The sequence below is a fragment of the Ascidiella aspersa genome, chromosome 8, assembly GCF_963924565.1.
Source record: "Ascidiella aspersa chromosome 8, kaAscAspe10.2, whole genome shotgun sequence".
In the NCBI taxonomy this organism is placed as follows: domain Eukaryota; kingdom Metazoa; phylum Chordata; class Ascidiacea; order Phlebobranchia; family Ascidiidae; genus Ascidiella; species Ascidiella aspersa.
Window position 1 is genome coordinate 7,240,581 of NC_139454.1, and position 19,594 is coordinate 7,260,174.

At 38.9% G+C, this 19,594-nt stretch overlaps 2 protein-coding genes across 2 annotated transcripts in view; one reads left to right on the plus strand and one right to left on the minus strand.

Annotated features, from left to right (window-relative positions):
- Nucleotides 1-19,594, plus strand: part of LOC146135586 (uncharacterized) — a 92,165-nt gene that overhangs the window by 36,390 nt on the left and 36,181 nt on the right. The gene's annotated exons all lie outside the window — the stretch shown is intronic.
- LOC146135587 (cytochrome P450 1A2-like) lies at nt 1,399-17,947 on the minus strand. The gene is made up of 9 exons (XM_083395247.1): nt 17,747-17,947; nt 14,914-15,106; nt 14,188-14,289; nt 12,388-12,541; nt 10,877-11,086; nt 8,119-8,281; nt 6,235-6,464; nt 4,999-5,214; nt 1,399-3,200 (listed from the first exon to the last, which is right to left on the minus strand). Exons 1-9 carry the CDS (start codon nt 17,925-17,927, stop codon nt 2,883-2,885), a joined length of 1,767 nt encoding a protein of 588 aa, XP_083251373.1. The 5' UTR covers nt 17,928-17,947; the 3' UTR covers nt 1,399-2,882.

Below are 19,594 nucleotides of genomic sequence, written 5' to 3' on the forward strand. Positions count from 1 at the left end.
GTTTCGGAGAATTATTATTGGTTTTATGGACCTCCGACACTTCAAATTTTATGCAGATTCAGATACGTAATATTTTTTGAAAGAACAACTTTTGTGCCATATGGTCGACTAACAAAATTGATAAGTGCAGTGATTCCAGACTATTAGAAAGAAGTTAGATTTTGCGTCAGGAAGTCTTTGTATATAATTGTACTGTATAGCTTTTTCTTAATACTGTACCTACTCTACTTTGGAAAACCTAGCTGAAATGCACAAACTAATCTAGTATCGGATCATCATCGATACCACAGTTATACCAAACGAGATGCCTACCTTGGCATCGAGATATTAACAGACTTCTTTTCAATAATTAAGATCCATATTTTTTCATGCAAATTTTTATGCAGAAGGTCGAATTTACTTCAAACGCCTTTTTTGAGTTGTGTGACGAATGGTTTGTGATACATTTGTTAGCGTTTATATTTATGCAAACAAGTTAGCCGATAGCTTACTGAGATGTCTAACTATTCACGTCGACCGACAACTGCTCGAACTTGTTGCCCTTCAGCTCTGCATTGTGATTTCAAATAAGTTTTTTTGCTCTGTCGCCAGAAAAGTGAAGCAATTACAAATCTGTTTCCAAAGCTCGCTTTTCTTGTTATTAAAAAAAACTTAACCAACACGTTTAAATTGTTTGTGCTCACAGATTTTTGCTACGGCGCCAATCCTTTTATTAAAATACTTAGACAATGGAGCTAAAACAAAATCCTCCTAAACATCTGTACGGTTGTCACAGTCACGGGTCACTTTTCCTCGTCTGAAGCGCGTTTGTTTTGTTTGACTGTTTGCGCTTTAAACGGTGCACAAATACGGCGATAAGACGATGTGTGGTTTTGACGTGCCGATACACAGTAATGTGTAAACTGCTGGTTCTGTTTGATTTAACCCAGAAGTGAGGTTAAGTACATTCGGCTAAGGGTTCGCGCGTAGGTCAGGCTAAGTTCACATTAGCTTAAACAAAATTAAAAAATGCCACAAAATTATATAGAAAAAACTAAGAAGTTGTTTAAATCGATATTTAACAACTAATGGGTGTATGCCTACTCTAGAGAGCCGGGCAAATAGCTTATAGGCACTTTCTGGGACTATTTACCCGGCTAACAAAATAATCGAATTGTTAAGGGAATAAATCACAGAAATTATGCAAGACTCAGAAAATTAAAATTAAAAATGCTACCACCCAAATCAAAACACCAAGCCCAGCCTTAGCTTGAGTCGAACCCAAATAAATGTATAACCACTGATCCGGGCAAAAAGTGACTTCCTAAAATCAATGCGATACTTGTTGTAATTAACGAAGGGTGGGTGGCTGTGCAATAGAATGGCTGTGGAAGTTCAACAACATCGATACAACGGGTTTTTGTTTATTGTCGCCAAACGCAACGCTGATTATAATAATAACGAGAAAACACTGATAGGGGCACCGACAAACTGCGGGCTCGGGTCCACTCGTATAAGCCGAGTTTACACCTTTGTATAATACAAGAAATGCGCTGAACTTTGCCAAGTAAATCGAGACCACATCCAAAATCAACTAAAGCGTGTACGATGATTTATTCTGTGTATAGAAGGGACTTGACAAGAATGCTATACAACCCTGCACCCCTTACTTCACACCTTCCTCCCCCTTGACACCTTATTTTCAGTTTGAATAAAAAAAAATATTATCAAATATAGAACCTAAACAGATGTGACTCGGCAAATATGCCTCGGCCCTTGAATATAATATTTATTAAGCCTTTTTAACGTTTGTATAGTTTGTTCCTTTAAAATACGACACTCTAGCACCCATCTACGTAGGGTCCACGTCGCGGGAGGGAGGGGGGTATTTCCCGAGTGAGGTTGTATCCACATTGTTAAAAACCGACCTCGTTTTTTAGTAATGTGAAAACAACGTTGACGGCACTATAGAAATCAAAAGAATGACCTTTCAAATCAAACGGTGTTAACTACGGAACAATAGAAAACACTGACTGTCGGATTACAACTCGCTGAACGCTCTGCAGAGTTTAAACCAAAAAGTTGCCAAGCCTAACTTCGTGATTTAAATTTCAAGAGCGACCCCGAAAACTTGTAAGTAAAAACGAAACGATGGTATGATGATAATAAATTAATGCTTAAAGCGACCGTGCGTATTTTTTACAGAGTAAGATAACACAAAAACAACCTGAATACAACCGGCGGGCGCGTGAATTCGACAACAGGCGAAGTTTAAACGCGACGAAATTTATCAAATCCGCTTCGTGCGTTTCCGACAAGATCTTTGGCGCGAATCTGCGATAAAACAACAAAAACATAATAACGGACAATGAAAACTAAATACATGCATATTTTTAACGGTCGAAGCGCACAGGCATCAAGCCGGAGGTAGCCCAAGGACAGAAAGCTAAAATCACCGGGTGCTAGCAAATACTCCAGGCGTCTTTGCAAGCGGTATACGTTAAGCGACAAAACCGCTCAATGACGATGACGCGTCAACACATATAGCGACAACAAAAGCATTTTTGCATTGAAGTTTGCGACGACAAAAGCTCAATTTAAGTAGTTTTTTGGATGTGGGCAAACCCAGAACGCGAGCCTAAGTTAATGCGTTTTACAACTTGTGTTTCCGCAATACGACAATATGCCAGACACGGATAAAAAGGTTTTCCACTAGTAGGACTCGAACTCGCGACCGCTGGAAAACGCGACCAACACTCGCTGACTGAGCCATCATCTGGATAGAAAGACCTCAAAACGCCAATTGCAAGCACACATCTATTTGCGGCGTCTTCATAACGATCATATTCCCTTGCACGATACGATCTTCGACCGATCTTATTGCTTTTCTCTGTCCGCGTCGTTTACAAAGGCGAAATGCTGACTTTAAAAGGTTCCGGCTTTATCGTCAGCCCCAACTTGGAAGGCCAGGGGTACGCCGGTTCGATTCCCGGGCGCGACTGTGCGATCAAACAGCGCCTTACAATCGTCGTAATGAAGATGAAAAGCTGGTGACGGGAAAGCTGGGCTCCCAGGCATTGGCGGACCCCAAGGCCCCAGGCGATCACGTTCTTGGCCATGTCACCCCTCAGTTCGTCTAACCCCGTTTCGGGGTTTGTTCGCAGAAAGCGTTCGGGACGAAACTCCTCTGGGTCATCCCAAAGCAATGGGTCTCGCGTTGTCTGTCAACAAAAAAGTTAAAACCGTTATTGATTCTTTGGATCATAATTGTTGGAGGTTGCAGTAAGACATAATAAGAATATCGAAGCCCAAACAGAAGTAGGTATCATTTTGAACGTTTGGAGTATCTCTTCACTTATTTCGATGTTTGAAAAAAGTTGTTCGAAAATGATACCTATTTCTGTATGGGCTTTGATATTGTTACGTGAATTATTATTATTGCACGTGAAATTATTATTTCTTTGGAGCCTAATGGTTGTAGGTTGTAGTAAGACGTGATAAGAATGTCGAAACCCATACAGAAGTAGTTATGATTTTGAACGTTTTGAACATATCGTTATTCATTTTGATGTTGAAAAGAGTTATTCGAAATATTCAAAATGATACCTATTTCTGTATAGGCTTTGATATACTTACTGTACGTTGGAGCATAATGGTTGGAGGTTGTAGAGTAAGACGTTATTATACGAACATCAAATTTCATACAAAAGTATATAGGTAATATTTTGAACGTTTCGAATAACTCTTTACTCATTTTCAACACCAAATGAATTAGGAGTTATTTAAAACTTTAAAAATGACATCTACTTCTGTATGGGATTTGATATTGTTACTGCGTGTTATTAATTCTGTTATCGATGTACGTGTTAAATATCAGGTAAAAGTGAATTGATTCTGATCGATTTCTAGTAATAGTTGTGAGGTCGCTTCATAGAAGGATGCGTTCAATCTCGAGTAATTGTGGACAATTGTTATCTTTATATGCTTTACTGCTGGCAGACTTGGACAACTAGATTTATTTTAGTTTTTCCAAATTAGATTATAATTACAATTAGATTGTTTTAAGTTTTATCAAATTAGATTAGAATTAGAATTACCTAATTCTTAAAAAAACGAATTTGAACTAGAATTACATTTGAATATTTACAATCAATTTCATTTAAATCGAGAAGTATTGTAATAAGAATGTGAATGGTAAATATTTTTTTGGCAATTATGATGCCTTTCAGCATAGCATATGCTTTTCAGACTGTGACAATTAGGCCTACGTTCCAACCAAAGACTTTAAATTCTTTGCCTTGACTAAGAGACTAAAAATGCCGATGGTCAAAGTATCATTTTTGGTAAAATCCGAACTAGATTAGAACTAGAATTGGACTACACAAGCAATTTACAAATTAGATTAGAATTAGCTAGTTGTCCAAGTCTGCCTGCTGGGCGCGATATTTAGTAGTGGTTGTCAAATCTTATGTGTTGTTTGGTAAATATGGTTTATTCTTTTCCAATCGACTTGTTCTGATTTACTTCTCAAATGAATCTAGGTATCTGATATAATTAATTAATCAGAATCAATGCCTAGTAGTAGCTACGGCCCTCACCCGATTCTATAGATGTATCAATGCACAATCAAGATCAAATTAATTTAAGCTTTTAATTTTGCGATCTCACTGAGAGTTATTCGGTTTAAAACGTATTTTTTTTTTCAATTTTACCAATCAAGGTTACTAAATTTTCCAGAAACTTTTGGCCTAACGACCCAAAAAAGTTAATTTTCCACATTTCAATGTGAATCATTTCACCTATTGACAATATAAATGATTTAGTTTTAAAGTGGAAGTAGTTTTTTTCCAAAACAAGGGGTATCGTAGGAATAAATACAGAGTGTCTTACAGTCCTAAACGAGTGAATAAAACTTTCGCTCGGCCGCTGTAAAAACGCACAGAGACTTATTTGCTCTTTACTCAAAAAACAAACAAGGATGTTTTAGAAAAAAATAAAAAGTAAAAAATAAGCACGCACCTGCCAAAAGTTAAAGATCACCATCACGCCTGGCGGAATGTAGCAGTTCTCCAGCACCGTTCCCTTGGTGGTCTGGTGCGGAATAAACAGTGGAACGATTGCCACGTGGCGCAGCACCTCGTACAGCCACGCCTGGGTGTAGGGACATCTCGGGCCGTGGTTTCTCAGGGTCGGCTGTTCGTCTGGCGCCATCACGCGGGCAAGCTCGTCGCGTATCTAAGACGCAAGGTGTCGTTAGAGGGATAAGGGAAACATCCCAAGCCATACGACCTAGATTTTAGTGTCTATACTGTGTAGACATGATTAACACGAATGGATGTGGCGTTTCAAAGTGTTTGCGGTTTTTTTAGAAACGCATTCCTAGGTACAGAGTAAATCCTGTAGTTCGGATTAGTACTAATTTATTTAAAAGAACGAATACACGTTACATGCAATTGCACAGGACAGTGGTACTCCCAAGCTTTTCGCAACGCCTTTCGAGAAGTTTAACATGCGATGCACCCAGCGATTGAAACGCTTATAAGTTTTATCGTTAATTAATTTATTTGCACAAAAAAAAAAACTTAAATAAAATCGTAATAATTAATTGCTGCATTTTTTTCTTAACTATAATGTACTGGAGTTACTGTGTATAATGTACTGGAGTTACTGTGTATAATGTACTGGAGTTACTGTGTATAATGTACACGAGTTACTGTGTCCTTGGTTATGATTGAAGCGATACACTAAGTTGTCACAACGCGCAGTTTGAAAACTCTAGCATAATATTTAGTTAACGGGCATTTTGTTTTATAATTGTATGCGTTGTATATATATAAGCTGAAACACTCTGGGAAGTGAGGAATTTTTACTTTGTAACTACTATTATTGGTATTTTATGCATGTTTGCCATTTGTACAAAAACTGAAAATGCCTTTTTATAAAGCGAAATATATATTTCTGTAAAATTTTAACAAATGATTTTATGATTTATAACTGTTTTAATAAACAGTCTTAAGATCTTTGGAGCATAATGGTTGGGGGTTGTTGTAAGACGTAATAAGAATATCAAAGTCCATACAGAAGTAGGTATCATTTTCAACATCATGAATAAAGAGTTATGTTGAAAATGAATAAAGATTTATTCGAAACGTTCAAAATGATACCTACTTCTGTATGGGCTTTGATATTCTTATTAAGTCTTAAGATCGTTGCATATATATTAATTTATACGCAATGCAGCTTCCACTTTATTACCTTGGTCTGCGTTTCCGGGTACACAGCGAGATAAAAGAAGGCCCACGTGACCACAGTATGAACAGTATCGAAGCCGGCACCGAAAACGTCAGCCGCTGCGTAGTTGGTGTTTTTATCCAGGGGGCTGGCACTTTGCTGCTTGCCGGGCGCGTATTTTGCCGGGTCGGCCGCCTTGCCATTTGAAACGGCACCGTTTGTTTGTCTCTTCTGCTGATTTCCGTTCATGTCTGCTAATAGAAGCTGTGCGTTAGCTGGTCTGTACCGCCAAGTAGTCTGTGCATTTCAATAGCCAAAGAGGCATTGGGTTTAGCATCAATTTTAAATAACATGATTTAGATTGATTACTTGGGTTGAAAAGTTGACCCGGACATTTTGTTTGCTCGATTGGTATTTTGTTTGCTCGATTGGCAGAAAGTCTAGATACATTTTTTCAATCCAATGTGTTTATATTTTCGAACGCTTAGATAGATAGTCGTTAGTTTTATGTCATGTGGACCCTTATTATAACGAAATTGCTCACTTGTATTTAACATTCAAAACAAAGGAGAAAAATCTTAAAATATGTATTTTAATTTGTCTGGATTACAGACCATAACAAAACATCGATTTACCTTAAATTTGACAAAATTTTAACTTATGCGTTTATCACCCTGTAGTAATTTTCGCACTGCAATAAAAAACGGGTTGGTCATTCTCAGTGTTTAAAATGTGAGAAATCGTTCTCTCGTGTGAACGCTGTGCAGTCTGGACCGAATTAAAAGCGCTTTCGTGTGTCAAGTTCAGCACGTTTGTTGCTCAAGTAGATTTCCCCGAATCAAATGATTTTGTCCAGCTAACCGTGATTTTTAGTTCTTAAAAATATTTTACTTCGACTTTATAGGTCATATTATAAATTGTTCAGTAGTATCCCTTAGAAGCCGTGCAGGCGAACATTTGGCGTCACAATTTTTGATCTCTACATTTCGGGCACTTACTTTTTTACACGTGATTGACAAAACGGATAAGAATTCCTGCTTTTTAAAGCCATTTAAACTCGTAACGCCCAACATTTAATGACACGTTAATTTTGCCTTTGAACCAGTGTCTCTTATTATTCAGGCATTTTTCCCAAAATATGTAATTTGCAAATTTTAGTGGGTAATTTAGACAATAAAGTAAGCTGCTGCCTTTGGCCGCTGGAAATAAAATATATTGAAACTTTATCTAAAATTTTCAGTTCATTCTTGTGTTGTTTTAATAATACTTTGATTGCACATAGTAACTTGTTATTAAAAAGAGGCAAGTAAAGTCCATACAGTTCGCATCAGGGATAACGAAGCTAAATATCTCATAACTATACTGCGTTAAACCACTTTAATTACTCCGGCAGGTTAAATAGGGTCCACGGAAATGGTAGGAACAGGAGGAATAACGTGGCACTGAATGTGTGATGGTGAAAATCGCCTTGACCCTTACAACATAAAATGTCAATCCAAATTTCTGATCAGTAATAGCAGAATAGTATATACTGCCAAAAATAACAGAGGAAAACACATAAGGTATTCCTACTTAAAGCAGAATACTCTAGCAAAGCTAGTAACTTAGGTCAGACGCTTTTTTATAAATGTCAAAAAAGATATATAAGATATATATGTTTTGCCAGCAACAGAATCGTCAGTATATACAAATCTATTTGAATATGATACAGGCCTACTCACGATGCCTTGCTGGCGAACATATATATTTCTTTTAAAATCTATAAAAAAGTGTCTGACATAAATTACTAGCTTTGCTAGAGTGTTCTGCTATTAATAGGAATAACTTATGTGTTTTCCTCTGTTATTTTTAACATTCCACTTAGATCTTTCAGCCATAAAGCCAGGTCTACCACTTTAAGCAGCTTACTTTCTTCAGCTGGGTCCACGTCGTCTTCCCTGTTTGCCAGCTCGCTCCTGTACTTTAGGCAGTCGACGAAGTCGCGCATCTGATCTGGGCGGTAGGTGCGCCAGTGATCTTTTAGCAGGTTGAGGACGAAACTCCAAAAGTCGTCCGAGTACATCTTGAGGTTCTGCGCGTTAAAAACGGTTTAGTCATTCATTTGACGCGTTTCGAAAGAGTTATTTTTTTTGCGGCGCGGTACCTAAGTTTTCTTGGGACACAGGAACTTGACTACAGTCTTAGTTGTACATTTGAAGACTGTATGCATTATAATATAAAGTCATGTGGCTGCTTTGATGGAAGATGTTGTAAGATGGTCGTTTAGCAACAAATATGGCCACCATAATCGATATCTCCATAGCTTTGAATAGTTATTTCCGGTTATAATTTTTACCTTGGCCAAACTAGCAATAAATAAAAATGGAAACTAAAAGTTGATCAAACAAAGTATAAAAGTGCGTCAAAGTATTTTAGGTGGGGTTTGAATGTTATTATTTTTTTGTGAATACTAATTGGCACAAAAAAAAAAAAAAAAAAAAAAAAAAACGGATTTGAAATTAGAAAAAAACACATGGATTTGAAAATTCAGCTCACTCCTATTTTTTTATCTCTATAAACAATATTAAAGCTATACAGGATAGAAAATTTCAAAACAGAATATGTTTTTTCTATAGGTAAAACGCGGTTGCAGCCATAGTTAAAACCGCTATTTTTCTGTGCGAAGAAATCGTGCATTGGCATTCAAAACACAACGACTCAGAACTTCTAGAGAAAATTAACGCTTTTCGATTTCTATACCGCTTTGGAAACAAAGTCAGGGTCGGAAATGTTTAGGCGCTTTGACTGCCTGTGCGCCTCACCGACTTCCATTCTAACAAAGCTTGTTTTTTAAACAAGTTTTTTTTTAACTTTTAACCAAGTTTTTGACAAAGGCTACACTCATATGAATACCGCTATGTCACAACCACAGCCTGTGGGTAACTGCGACAAAGCATAGCTAGCGTAAAAGTATTAGCTTAGTGTGTTGTAACTTTTACCGGCTTCGATTCGGCATGTAACATTTTGAAAATCGATGAATCCGATTTTGATGCAAGGCGTGTTCAAGTATAACAGTTGTGAGGTGAGCATCCTATGGTTTCCACCAATGTTATACGGTATTATTAACAATTACTTGATAAACGGTTCAAATAAACAATATTGGAAGTTTTTAATCTTATCTGCCTATACACCTATAAATTTACCACCCAAAGCCCTTCTTGTAAACTAGCTTCTTCTAAGTTTTTTTTTCCCATTTTTTTGTCCGCAAATGTTGCTGATATATTGAATAGCAAGCTAACCATTACTACTAAACAACACTACCCAAAACACAGTACCCTGTTTGCATGAGATTACGTATTGCACATATACAATCTAGTATAGCAGACTTGAAAAGTAACGCCCACAGGTTGTAATAACCTTAAGTGCAGTAAGCTTAGTAAATGTGTATATATACTAGGCGTGGCCTTGAACGTTTATGCCAACTTGCTTTCGTGGAAATGTTTCATGAAACAGCGCTTCAAGGGTTTACACAACATTTGGTGGTTTTCAAAGGTAACACGGTGCGAAACCGCTGGAAAACGATTTTCCGGTTTTTTGAACTATACAAGTGCCCAAATCAGCAAAATGGCGGCTGTTTAGCAAGATTATAATCGCAGGCTGCCAGATTAGCACGTCGGACGTTCTCACCACGCTCCTTCGCCTTAACAGCACACTTCTTGCCTGTACGACGCAATTAAACCTAATTCGAGCAGGCCGCGGTGCGGTAAGGGGATTTCCGAATCGTGATTCCACCGATAGCGTAATGTTTAAAGCTTTCTTTCGGTCTCTGGGTCACAAGTGTGTGACACGCCATTTATTTTTTGTAGAAAAACGCTGCGACTCTTTGATTTCTTAGTTTTAAATATTAACTTAATAAAATTAAGATAGAGGTCTTCGAGGTGTTGACTGGGTAAGTTAAGGCGACTAAACCAAAGCAAGAATAACTTTGAGCAACGAATTTAAAGCAAGCTTCTTAAGAATCGTAAATCAAGCAGTATTGTAAATAAGCCATTTTTTGTTGTATTTGCCGTTAAAATCGGCAGGCTCGACAATTTATCCTCGGGCGAGTCGAATAATAAGAACAGTGGTTATATTTAAAGTAAATACAATTTAGACGAGGAGTTTCACAATGATGCGAAACGCTATCTTTGAACGCTGAATAGTAACAGGTATAGTTTAGCTGTAGGCAATTTTTTTTTAGTTTTAAATAAGCCATTTCAACTGAAATCCGTCAAGTGAACATTATTTTGGTTCGAAGCAAAACAAGCTTAACATCTTCACAAGCTAACTGCGATAAGCAGAACCACGTTTTTAATCGTCACTTAACAATTACAATTTACTTAGTTTTTTTTTGCTGCTAAAATATGGAAAACAGTTTATCTGTCATCGCTTCCCAAAGAAAATAAACAACGTGGAACATTATTGAAACTTCAATTTTCATAATATCAATGTATTGAGCTAAAATTTTAGCTACTACATCTACAACTAGATTTACACAAAATGAAAATGCCTCAATTACACCACAATTAAAAATTAAAATCGATCCAACTCTGGATAAGAATATATAACTAAGATCCTTACAACACATTAAATCCAGACTCACACATGCAAATTACAACTTGTATCCAACTACACAACACAAACTTACCTTGTAGGGAGTCCCCACGAAAGGAACGTACTTGAGAAACGGCCAAAAGTTGACCACTTGCGAAGCGCCCATGGCGCCGTCGAAGTTCTTGTTAATATCCAAAAAAATGTCGAAGGCTCGGTCTCCCGGCTTGAACTCGTGGCCGAAGCACATTTCGCTAATTGAGTTAATTGCGTTCCTGAGAGAAAACGGCTCCGGGGCGACGCCTTCCTAAAAAAATAACGATTCGTGCTTACAAATACTAAGAGTCGTGAGTTTTTTATTTGTTTTTCGTTCATAAGACTTTTATTGCAGAATTAGCGTAACCAAGTGTCACTATTTAAAGACAAATTGTATGGAATCAAGCTTTCGCACAACCAATTTAAAATTAGCAAGCTTTCGCACAACCAATTTAAAATTAGACGAATACGGCCATTTACAAAGACTGCAGAATTAGGCATTCGATGTTAGATCAGTAATTCTCAAATTGTGTATATCGGGAGATTGTCTCAAGTGTGCCACGAAACGTTTCGTAAATTGCAAAATAACCTATTTACATAACAAATAGCAATGCTCAGAAGCATTCGAGTTGAAGGGGATTAAATTGTTTAGGGTGAGGCAACCAAAAAAGTTGAGGACCACTGTATTATAAGCTTTGACAGAGTGATTCATTTTACATAACGTGTAGCATATAGAATAAATATAAAAAGAAGAGATTGTCCGATAAAAAAGAGCCCATACCCGGTGTCAAGCGGTAGCATCTGTAGTCGTCCGATACTAGGGTGTTATCGGTGCCGATCCAATACCAAATTAATATTGAAATGTTAACCATAATTTGCAATAAAAAGCAGCGATTCTACTTTGAAAGATAAATTTATCAAAAAAATTAGATCAACATTTTTTCTCTTCAATTCAACAGTAACGACCTGAAAATAGACAGTTCAACGTCATCTATTAAGCTTGATGATCATTTGGTTTTGGATCGGGTCGCGATACGTTAAAATAGCGGATTTCGGTTTCGAAGTAAACTAACAAGTATCGGGCAACCACTAAGAATAAGCAAGGATATGTGGATGAGCAAGGAAAAACTCAGGCGATATTCGTTTCTGACCATATGCGTGGTTTACCTCTTAACCAGTGATTCCTAAACTCTATGCCGCGTCACACTATAGTGTGTCTTTTTAGAGATTGGCAAGTGTGCCGCGAAACTTTTTGTATTTTCGGAAAATAGATTATTCGCATTTCCAATGGCATGCAGGCAAGCATTTAAGTCTTACATACGCACTATCCATTGTAAAATTGATATTATTAAGACATTTACATAATCTTTGTCGTGTTAAAGGACGATTGCAAATTTGCTCTATTGTTGTTCTGTTAAAAATGTGCCGCGAAGTGGTTAGTTAGGCTTTTTAGTGCAAGGCGAGCCAAAAAATTTGGGAACCACCGCTCCTATCAATTAACGCAGTAAGTTTGACTAACAAATGATGCTCTTGGATTAAGCCCAGTCGGCCATCCCAGCTCCACACACTCACCTCCCGCGAGGCTTGGTCCAGCACTTGGTCAACGAGGTGGTTCGCGTGTCTGAAAGCGCAATCCTCCATCACACTTCGCTTGCTCGGGTCCTTACCGGTCGTATAGAGCTGCAGGGCTTCCTTTGCGCATCTCTTGTGCCGCATCCAGTGGTCGCTGTGGGAACAAATAGAGCGTGGTTAGGTGAAAGCTTTTGTGTAAGGGGTAGGGTATAGGTCAGTGCTTAGGGTCGGGCAAACCTTTTAAAAAACTGGCCATCTTTTTAATTTGGTAAGGGTAGGGCAGTGGTTCTCAACCGGGGTGCCGCGGCACTCTGGGTGCCATTTCTAATCCTCAAGAGTGCCGATAGATATTTTAAAATCTTTAAGAATTTAATTTTTGCTCAACCCGTACAACTTTTTGTGTAAGATTAGAGTAGAATGAATCCTATTATAACTTTATACGTTGTGTAGAGTAGACGTGTGTTGCTCCAGTTCGGTTTATTGTGACATTTTAGTGAATTACCTATAAAAAAATCTTGTAGGTGTGCCGCAATCTATTTATTATTTCTGAAGGGGCCGCTAGCCATAAAAGGCTGAGAAACTCTGGGGTAGGATATAGCTTAGTGTTCAGGGTTGGGCAAGCCTTTCAAAAAGCTAGCCATTTTGTTTTAAATTTGGTGAGCTTGCGGGGCAAACACGCACACCCCGTATGTTTTAACTTCTTTTGTGAAGTTTACGTCTTTCCTTTACTCATTTTTCACTCGAAAAGGGTAGGCTACTTTGAAGTTTATTCCAACTTATTATCACTCTGCTTCTTGCTAAGCTGCGAGTAAAACGCTTACAAATCCACGTTTAAAATATTTTGTGGAATGGTTTACTATGGTCAGATTTAAGGATGCCCATGCCTGATAATGGTGTAAAGTGAGCAAATCGTGATACAAAAAATCAAAAAAGATTGTTAGTTGTATATGGATGTGCTCGTTAAATAAAAATTAAATTACCCCTAGCTTAAACCTTATTGTATAGGCTACACTAAACTAATAATTAACAAATTTATTTGCAAAACAATACACCAACAGTCCAACACCCACACACCCACACGTTACATATTCATCCTCGGAATTTTTGAGGAGAAACTGTATAAAAGGAACAACGACAAAACTGAACTGTGTTTACTTGGGCGTTAGAATTATATCAATTATATAGTAGTTTTATACGGTAACAAAGGGAATGTTCGAGTGATATTTGTGGCTTTAATCCATTTGAAGCTAAAGATTATCAAATTTGGCAATACTTTTAAAAGAAAAATTAAATTTTAAAAGCTTTGCAAAAGAATCTTCCCACAACATAAAGCCTCTTAAAACGCTAGGTCATGGCCAAATTCTTAAAAATTTAAGATAAAAAACTAGTTTCAATTGCTGATATTCATTATATCTGCCTAATGAAGCTGATAGTTTTCAATAAAGTTAAATCAAGGTTATTCAAACGAGCGGTATAGGCGTTTCACAGTAAAGTGCCTCAGCCACAGATTGAATGTGGCACGTAAAGCCCACAATTCACCACATATTTAAAAAGAGGAAGCGTCCACCATCGCTATAGCGCTGTATTCAAAAATTTAACGTACAGAGCGTTGTTGCTTTTTCCCTTGGCTATTCTTAGCTTCAAGTGGAGAGTTCAACCGGTAACGTGGGACCCATATAATGTAGCGTTTACAATCCGTGGTTTTGCTGGACGACTGCAACAGCAAAGGCCAGGAAACCTATTGAAAACCGCGCCCGTGAATTTCCGAGCCCAAAGCCGTCCGCAAAGAAAATTGCTCACCTGTAGTCGTTGAAAGTGATGCTCTGTCTGCCGCAAATCAGCTTGTTCGTTTCCAACTCGGGTCTGCCGGCAAAGTCGATCGACTGCTTGGCGGCTGTTTTCCTGCAGAGACCCAGATAAACGTTACTCTTTTGGCTTTGATTTTGTCCGGCAAATTTAAAAGTCAAATGAGAAACAGATTTTTTAACACCCTTGAGCTTTGCACATTTTAGGTTTATTCTATATAACACTATACATATTTTAATAAAATAAATCCTAGTCTTGCAAGAGCAGCAATTTCCTGCCTCCAATTTTACAGACTCCAATGACCGGATGCCCGCTAAAAGTAATATTGCTAGGGTGCGCAAACTTTTAGCACGCAAGTCACGTTCTACAATTCAGTTGTACAAATGGCCGTTAAGTGGATAAAGGGTGGATTAAAAGTTTGGTGCATTTTGTGCTACAAGTATAGGTGCGAAACAACAGAAATGTTTTAAAATGCGGTCACAAATGATTCGATGTTATGGAGTTTAACGCACTGTGCTCGAAACAGTTACGGTAAAAAGGTTAGTGTAGAGATAAAATTTTGTTTAATTTTTATTTGATTCAGGGCATTGCTCTACGATTTTTGAAACTCTATATCCAATAGTGGCTTCTTAAGGCCCAGGGCAAAGACACCGAAACAATGTCAAGAACCACTGACTTTCACAATATTTCTTTCTCACGGCGTCATACTTTCTAACTCACTTGATGACGTCTAGGCCGGTCACGATCAGAACGTCCCTGGTCCCCATCCGGATGCGGTAGAGGGGCCCGTAGGCGTCGGCCCACTCGGCCAGCTTCCGGTACGGCTCGGCGCCGAGCTGCACCACGTTCCCGACCACGGGGAACCCCCTGGGCGAGGGCAGGTCGCGAAAATGCGTGAGTCTTCTTCCGTCGCCTGAGGACAAAATGGGACGCTTGATTGCTCAGGATTGTAAAGTCAAGTTTTAGAAACCAAGAGCCGCATTTGTTTCTTTTGTGACACTTTACAACAATGCTTCTGAACCGGGGTGGCGCGGCACTCTAGGGTGCCATTTAAACGCTCAAGGTTGTCGATAAGTATTTAAGCATTTTCAGGAATCTGATTTTTGTTCAATTGGTAAACTTCTTGATACAACTGTTTGTTTACAATTAGAGACGATTACTTCAAATGGTATTTCCATACATGTTTTAAGTTGATGTAATTCCAGTTTCATTTTTAGTGACATTGCAGTTAAACACTCGAAAAATTCCAGTCGGGGTCCCGAAAGTCTATTTAATATTATGGAGGGATGCCGTAAGCCATGAAAGGCTGGGAATCAGTGCTTTACGACATAAGCAGAAATGAATGTCACTACGTTTCTTTCTCACTAACAAACACACCTTTCCTCAGCTATAGGTTTAATGTAAATCAGTCCCGACCCATGTGCCACGCAAGAAAAATCGTGTGGCAGTTTTAATTGATTTGTTCGCCGACTGCAGATGATTAGATTTACACATGATAAGATTTATTTTGATCTGAGCAAAATTTTCTCAAATTTGAGAAAACTGGGAAAACAATCCGAAGCCATGGTTCATATCAATTAAATTTGAACTTATTATTGCTAAAATGTATTTTGTTTTATTCGAATACAACAGTTCATTAAAGAGAATTGGGTCGCCAAAACTTAGTTGATGGTTAGTTGAAAAGTTTAAGAAACACAGTGTCAACGAAAAAAAACTCGTTTACCTAAGCCAGTGATTCTCAACCTTTTATGGCTTGTGGCACCCCCCCAAAAAATAATAAATATATTTTCGGCACCCCAACTGGAATTTTCGTTGAGTATCCTACTGAATTCTCACTATGGAACTGGAACAACACAATCAACTTAAAACATGTAGGAAACTGTATTTGATGTAATGGTATCTAATCGTATACAAATAGGTGTTTTAAGAAGCTTACCAATTGAGCAAAATTCAAATTCTTAAAAAAATCTCAAAGACCTATTGGCACCCTTGATTATTGGAAATGGCACACCAGGGCTCCGCGGCACCCCGGTTGAGAACCACTGAGTTAACTAGCGAGATCAACACAATTCATCGTAAAAAAGGAAAGTTAAAAGTAAACAGCCGCATGCGACTTGCGAGCCGCGTGTTTGCCACCACTGCTATTACAACATTTTCCTCGACTTCAGGAATGCCACGTGCACGTATGTGTGCGTGTGTGGAAGCGCGCGCGTGTGTGTGTGTGTGTACGGGCGTGCGCGTAATATAAAGCTACTCTGTTCATTCGTCGGGCCCAGGAGAAAAGTTTCCTAAGTGATTTTATCGACGATATCGGGCTCCGCGATGCCAATTTGAGCGCCAGGTGTCTCAACCGCAAGCAAGGGGACCCTTTCCATTACAATAATTATTTTGCTCAATCAATGGCAATTTTGCCTGTGTTTAAATGGGCATGTTCACCAAAACTCACTAAGCAATACCTATGATGTTGCTACCAGGCGTAGTATATACTGAGAACGAAGCAATGTCCGTTTTGCATATTTTTATTTGCAAATAAATAACAAAACTAATAATAGGTGAATGTTAAAAGACTAAAACGCTATTTTTTCGTCAAAATAGACTTTGCTGGTCTAAAGCAGAATTTTTTTTTTTTTTTTTTTTTTTTTTTAAAAAACGTTTACTAGTAACTATTTTGCGTATAAGAACTTGGCGGAAGAAATGGCAGCAATTTAACGTTTAAAAAGAACAATTTTTTCCATGGGTGTAACACGATTGTGCAAACAAGATATTTTATTACAGGGAAGTCCAAGCCCGTTTATAACAATGTTTCACGTAACATATTGATTGGTGCTAGTGCAAGTCATTACCTCACATTCCCAAAAGATTTAGCGCATAACTCACCGTACACCAAACGAAAGCAATCATACAACATTGCGTAGCCTATAGAACAAACTTGATCCGGTGATTTAATATAAATACTTTTAGGCATGTATGTTTTGCCAGACTTGATACACAAATTACAACTTTGTATGTTTTTGCCAGACTTGATAAACAAATGAAAGTACACCGTAAGTTAGGTCTCTCATAAGCATTCGAACTAAAGTGTATTCGGTTAAGGAATTTGTCTGGCAAATTAGGCATGGGAACAGTTTGTATGGCTTGAGAGTGTTGATATGACTTCATTGACACCTTCGAAATGACTCCTCTTGACTTACGTATTTTCTGTTGTCTACAATTACTCGACTTGTGTTTTAGACAAATGAATTTAGTTGGATTGAAGTAACTTTAAGTGATATTATAACGTATCGTAAACTAACACAGTTTCGTAAAATTTGTTTGTTTAATGGCTATTTTGGTGTTAATTTTGATATTGTATGTAATGAGAATACCACTTTTAATAGTTTCATATATTTGTTCATGCTGATCGTGACTTGACTCTTTAGTTTAGATAAAGGTTTAACTTTAAATAAAAGTATTTGGCAAACTTCACTGGGACTTTCAAAAATCACTAATTCACAGCACTGCTACAGAAAGAATAACACCATTGCCACACTAATATTAAAAAAAAAAAATCCACCTTTGAGTCCGTGGACGTCACGTGATCTCGATTTCCTCAGCCACCACAGCACGACGCTGAAGAAGGCAATCCAAGTGAGCAGAAGACTGAAGGGTTCGCACCAGAAGGCGAATATGCTGCTGATCATGTTCACTGCGCCGCAATGCATTGCGACTCTTTTTATTTTACTCAAGCCTGGCATGCACAGATTTGCAACCTAACACTAACAAACCTAAAAACGAGCAGGAATTCGGTTAAAGGAAAGAACGTGTGCCGTTCCCCTGATTTACAATAGATCAACCAACGATTTAAATACCGAGAGCTAGTTGAAGTGCTGCTGGAGTATTAAGATTCCTAACGCCACAGCCAGGGTTAAAACTAACTTACTCGATTTGAACACCAAGTGACTAAACTAACTTACTCATTTATTTACAAATCACTGTTGAATGCCCATAAATAGTTGAAATATACCGGCATCGTAACCGTTCGGGTTTCAAATACGTCCGTGCTGGTTTACTGTTTAGTAAGCGAAGCCGATGATGCAGCCGGCAAATAGAGAGGACATTTGTTTTTCATTTCTTTTAGGCCATTTCGCGGTGCAACAAGATCGGCAATTTGGCATACGTAACAGGGCGCCCTAGCTCCACTTTAAGTGTTCCAATCCGGGTCATAATTGCCTCTTCCGACTGCCTTTGGCTGAAATGCTACCTCGTCAAAATGGCCGCCCTGATTTGCTCGTTCCAACTGCTGAGCAATCGCATGTGTGGCACCAAAGCCAAGCCAAGTGGAAAGGTTTACAACACAAACAAGGCGCTTATTCGTCGAACCAGCGCCACCCACCCCGACGCTGCACTTTTATTGATGCCTCATCCCTTCAAAACGCCGGTGGCTCGACTACCAAAACACACCCGCACAAAACTGTAGCGACCCGGGTTTGGTTTGGCGCGACTAGGGGCCCGCCGCTGATGCCGAAACGGCGGGTTGACTAAAGGGCCGAAAGGTTGGGCCTGTTGACTTAACGCCGGGCAATACGTCAGCTGACAATTGGCCGGACGCGCCGCCCCCCGGGTCCCTCCCCCAGAGAACAAATAACGCAACACGGAGCGCTCCCGGTCGTCGATGACGTACCAGCGTGTCAAGGCGCGCCCTCGCTAAACGGCAGGCGGCGTTTGGATCCTTTGGGAACGCGTCCTTAGCTGATCTAAAGCTGCGACAAGGATATGTCGGGCTGGTGGTTGTTCTTTTGGCTATCATCACACGGTCGTTGCATTCCGTATATGTATATATATTCCGTATATTCTTAACCAGGGGTGCAGTACCCCTTGGTGGTACGAAGAACCAAAGCAGGGGGGGGACGACATGTAGTGTGAAATTATGCGCAGGCATATATGTAAAAAATGCGCAATTTACGAAAAGCAACAACAAAAAAGTCATTAGTAAATTGACTGAGTGTTTGTATGTTGTAAACATTGTTGAACTTACAAGACTGTTTTTAATGCATGTCCTCAACACGACGTTTATAAATATTCCTATTATTACAATTTTATTTACTTCTGTCGACCATTTTAGACAGAGGGTACGAGAAAATGTCATGCGAGCGTACCCTTCGAGCGCGCTAAAAAGAAACACGGCCTTTAGGCCTACAGTAGCCTTAATGCAGCCCAGACGATAAGACAATGCCGGACTGACAATGGGGTGGTTGTTCTTTTGGTTATTAGCACACGTTTCGTATAGCGGGCTAAAAACGGCAAGCTGTTCCACAGGCGGGGGGGGGGGGGGTACGAGAAACGGCCAGTTCAGCTGCGAGGTGAAAAGTTCGCCCGGCGACTTTTTCCAAGGAACGTGCAGCACGGCGCTGCGGCATTGTGC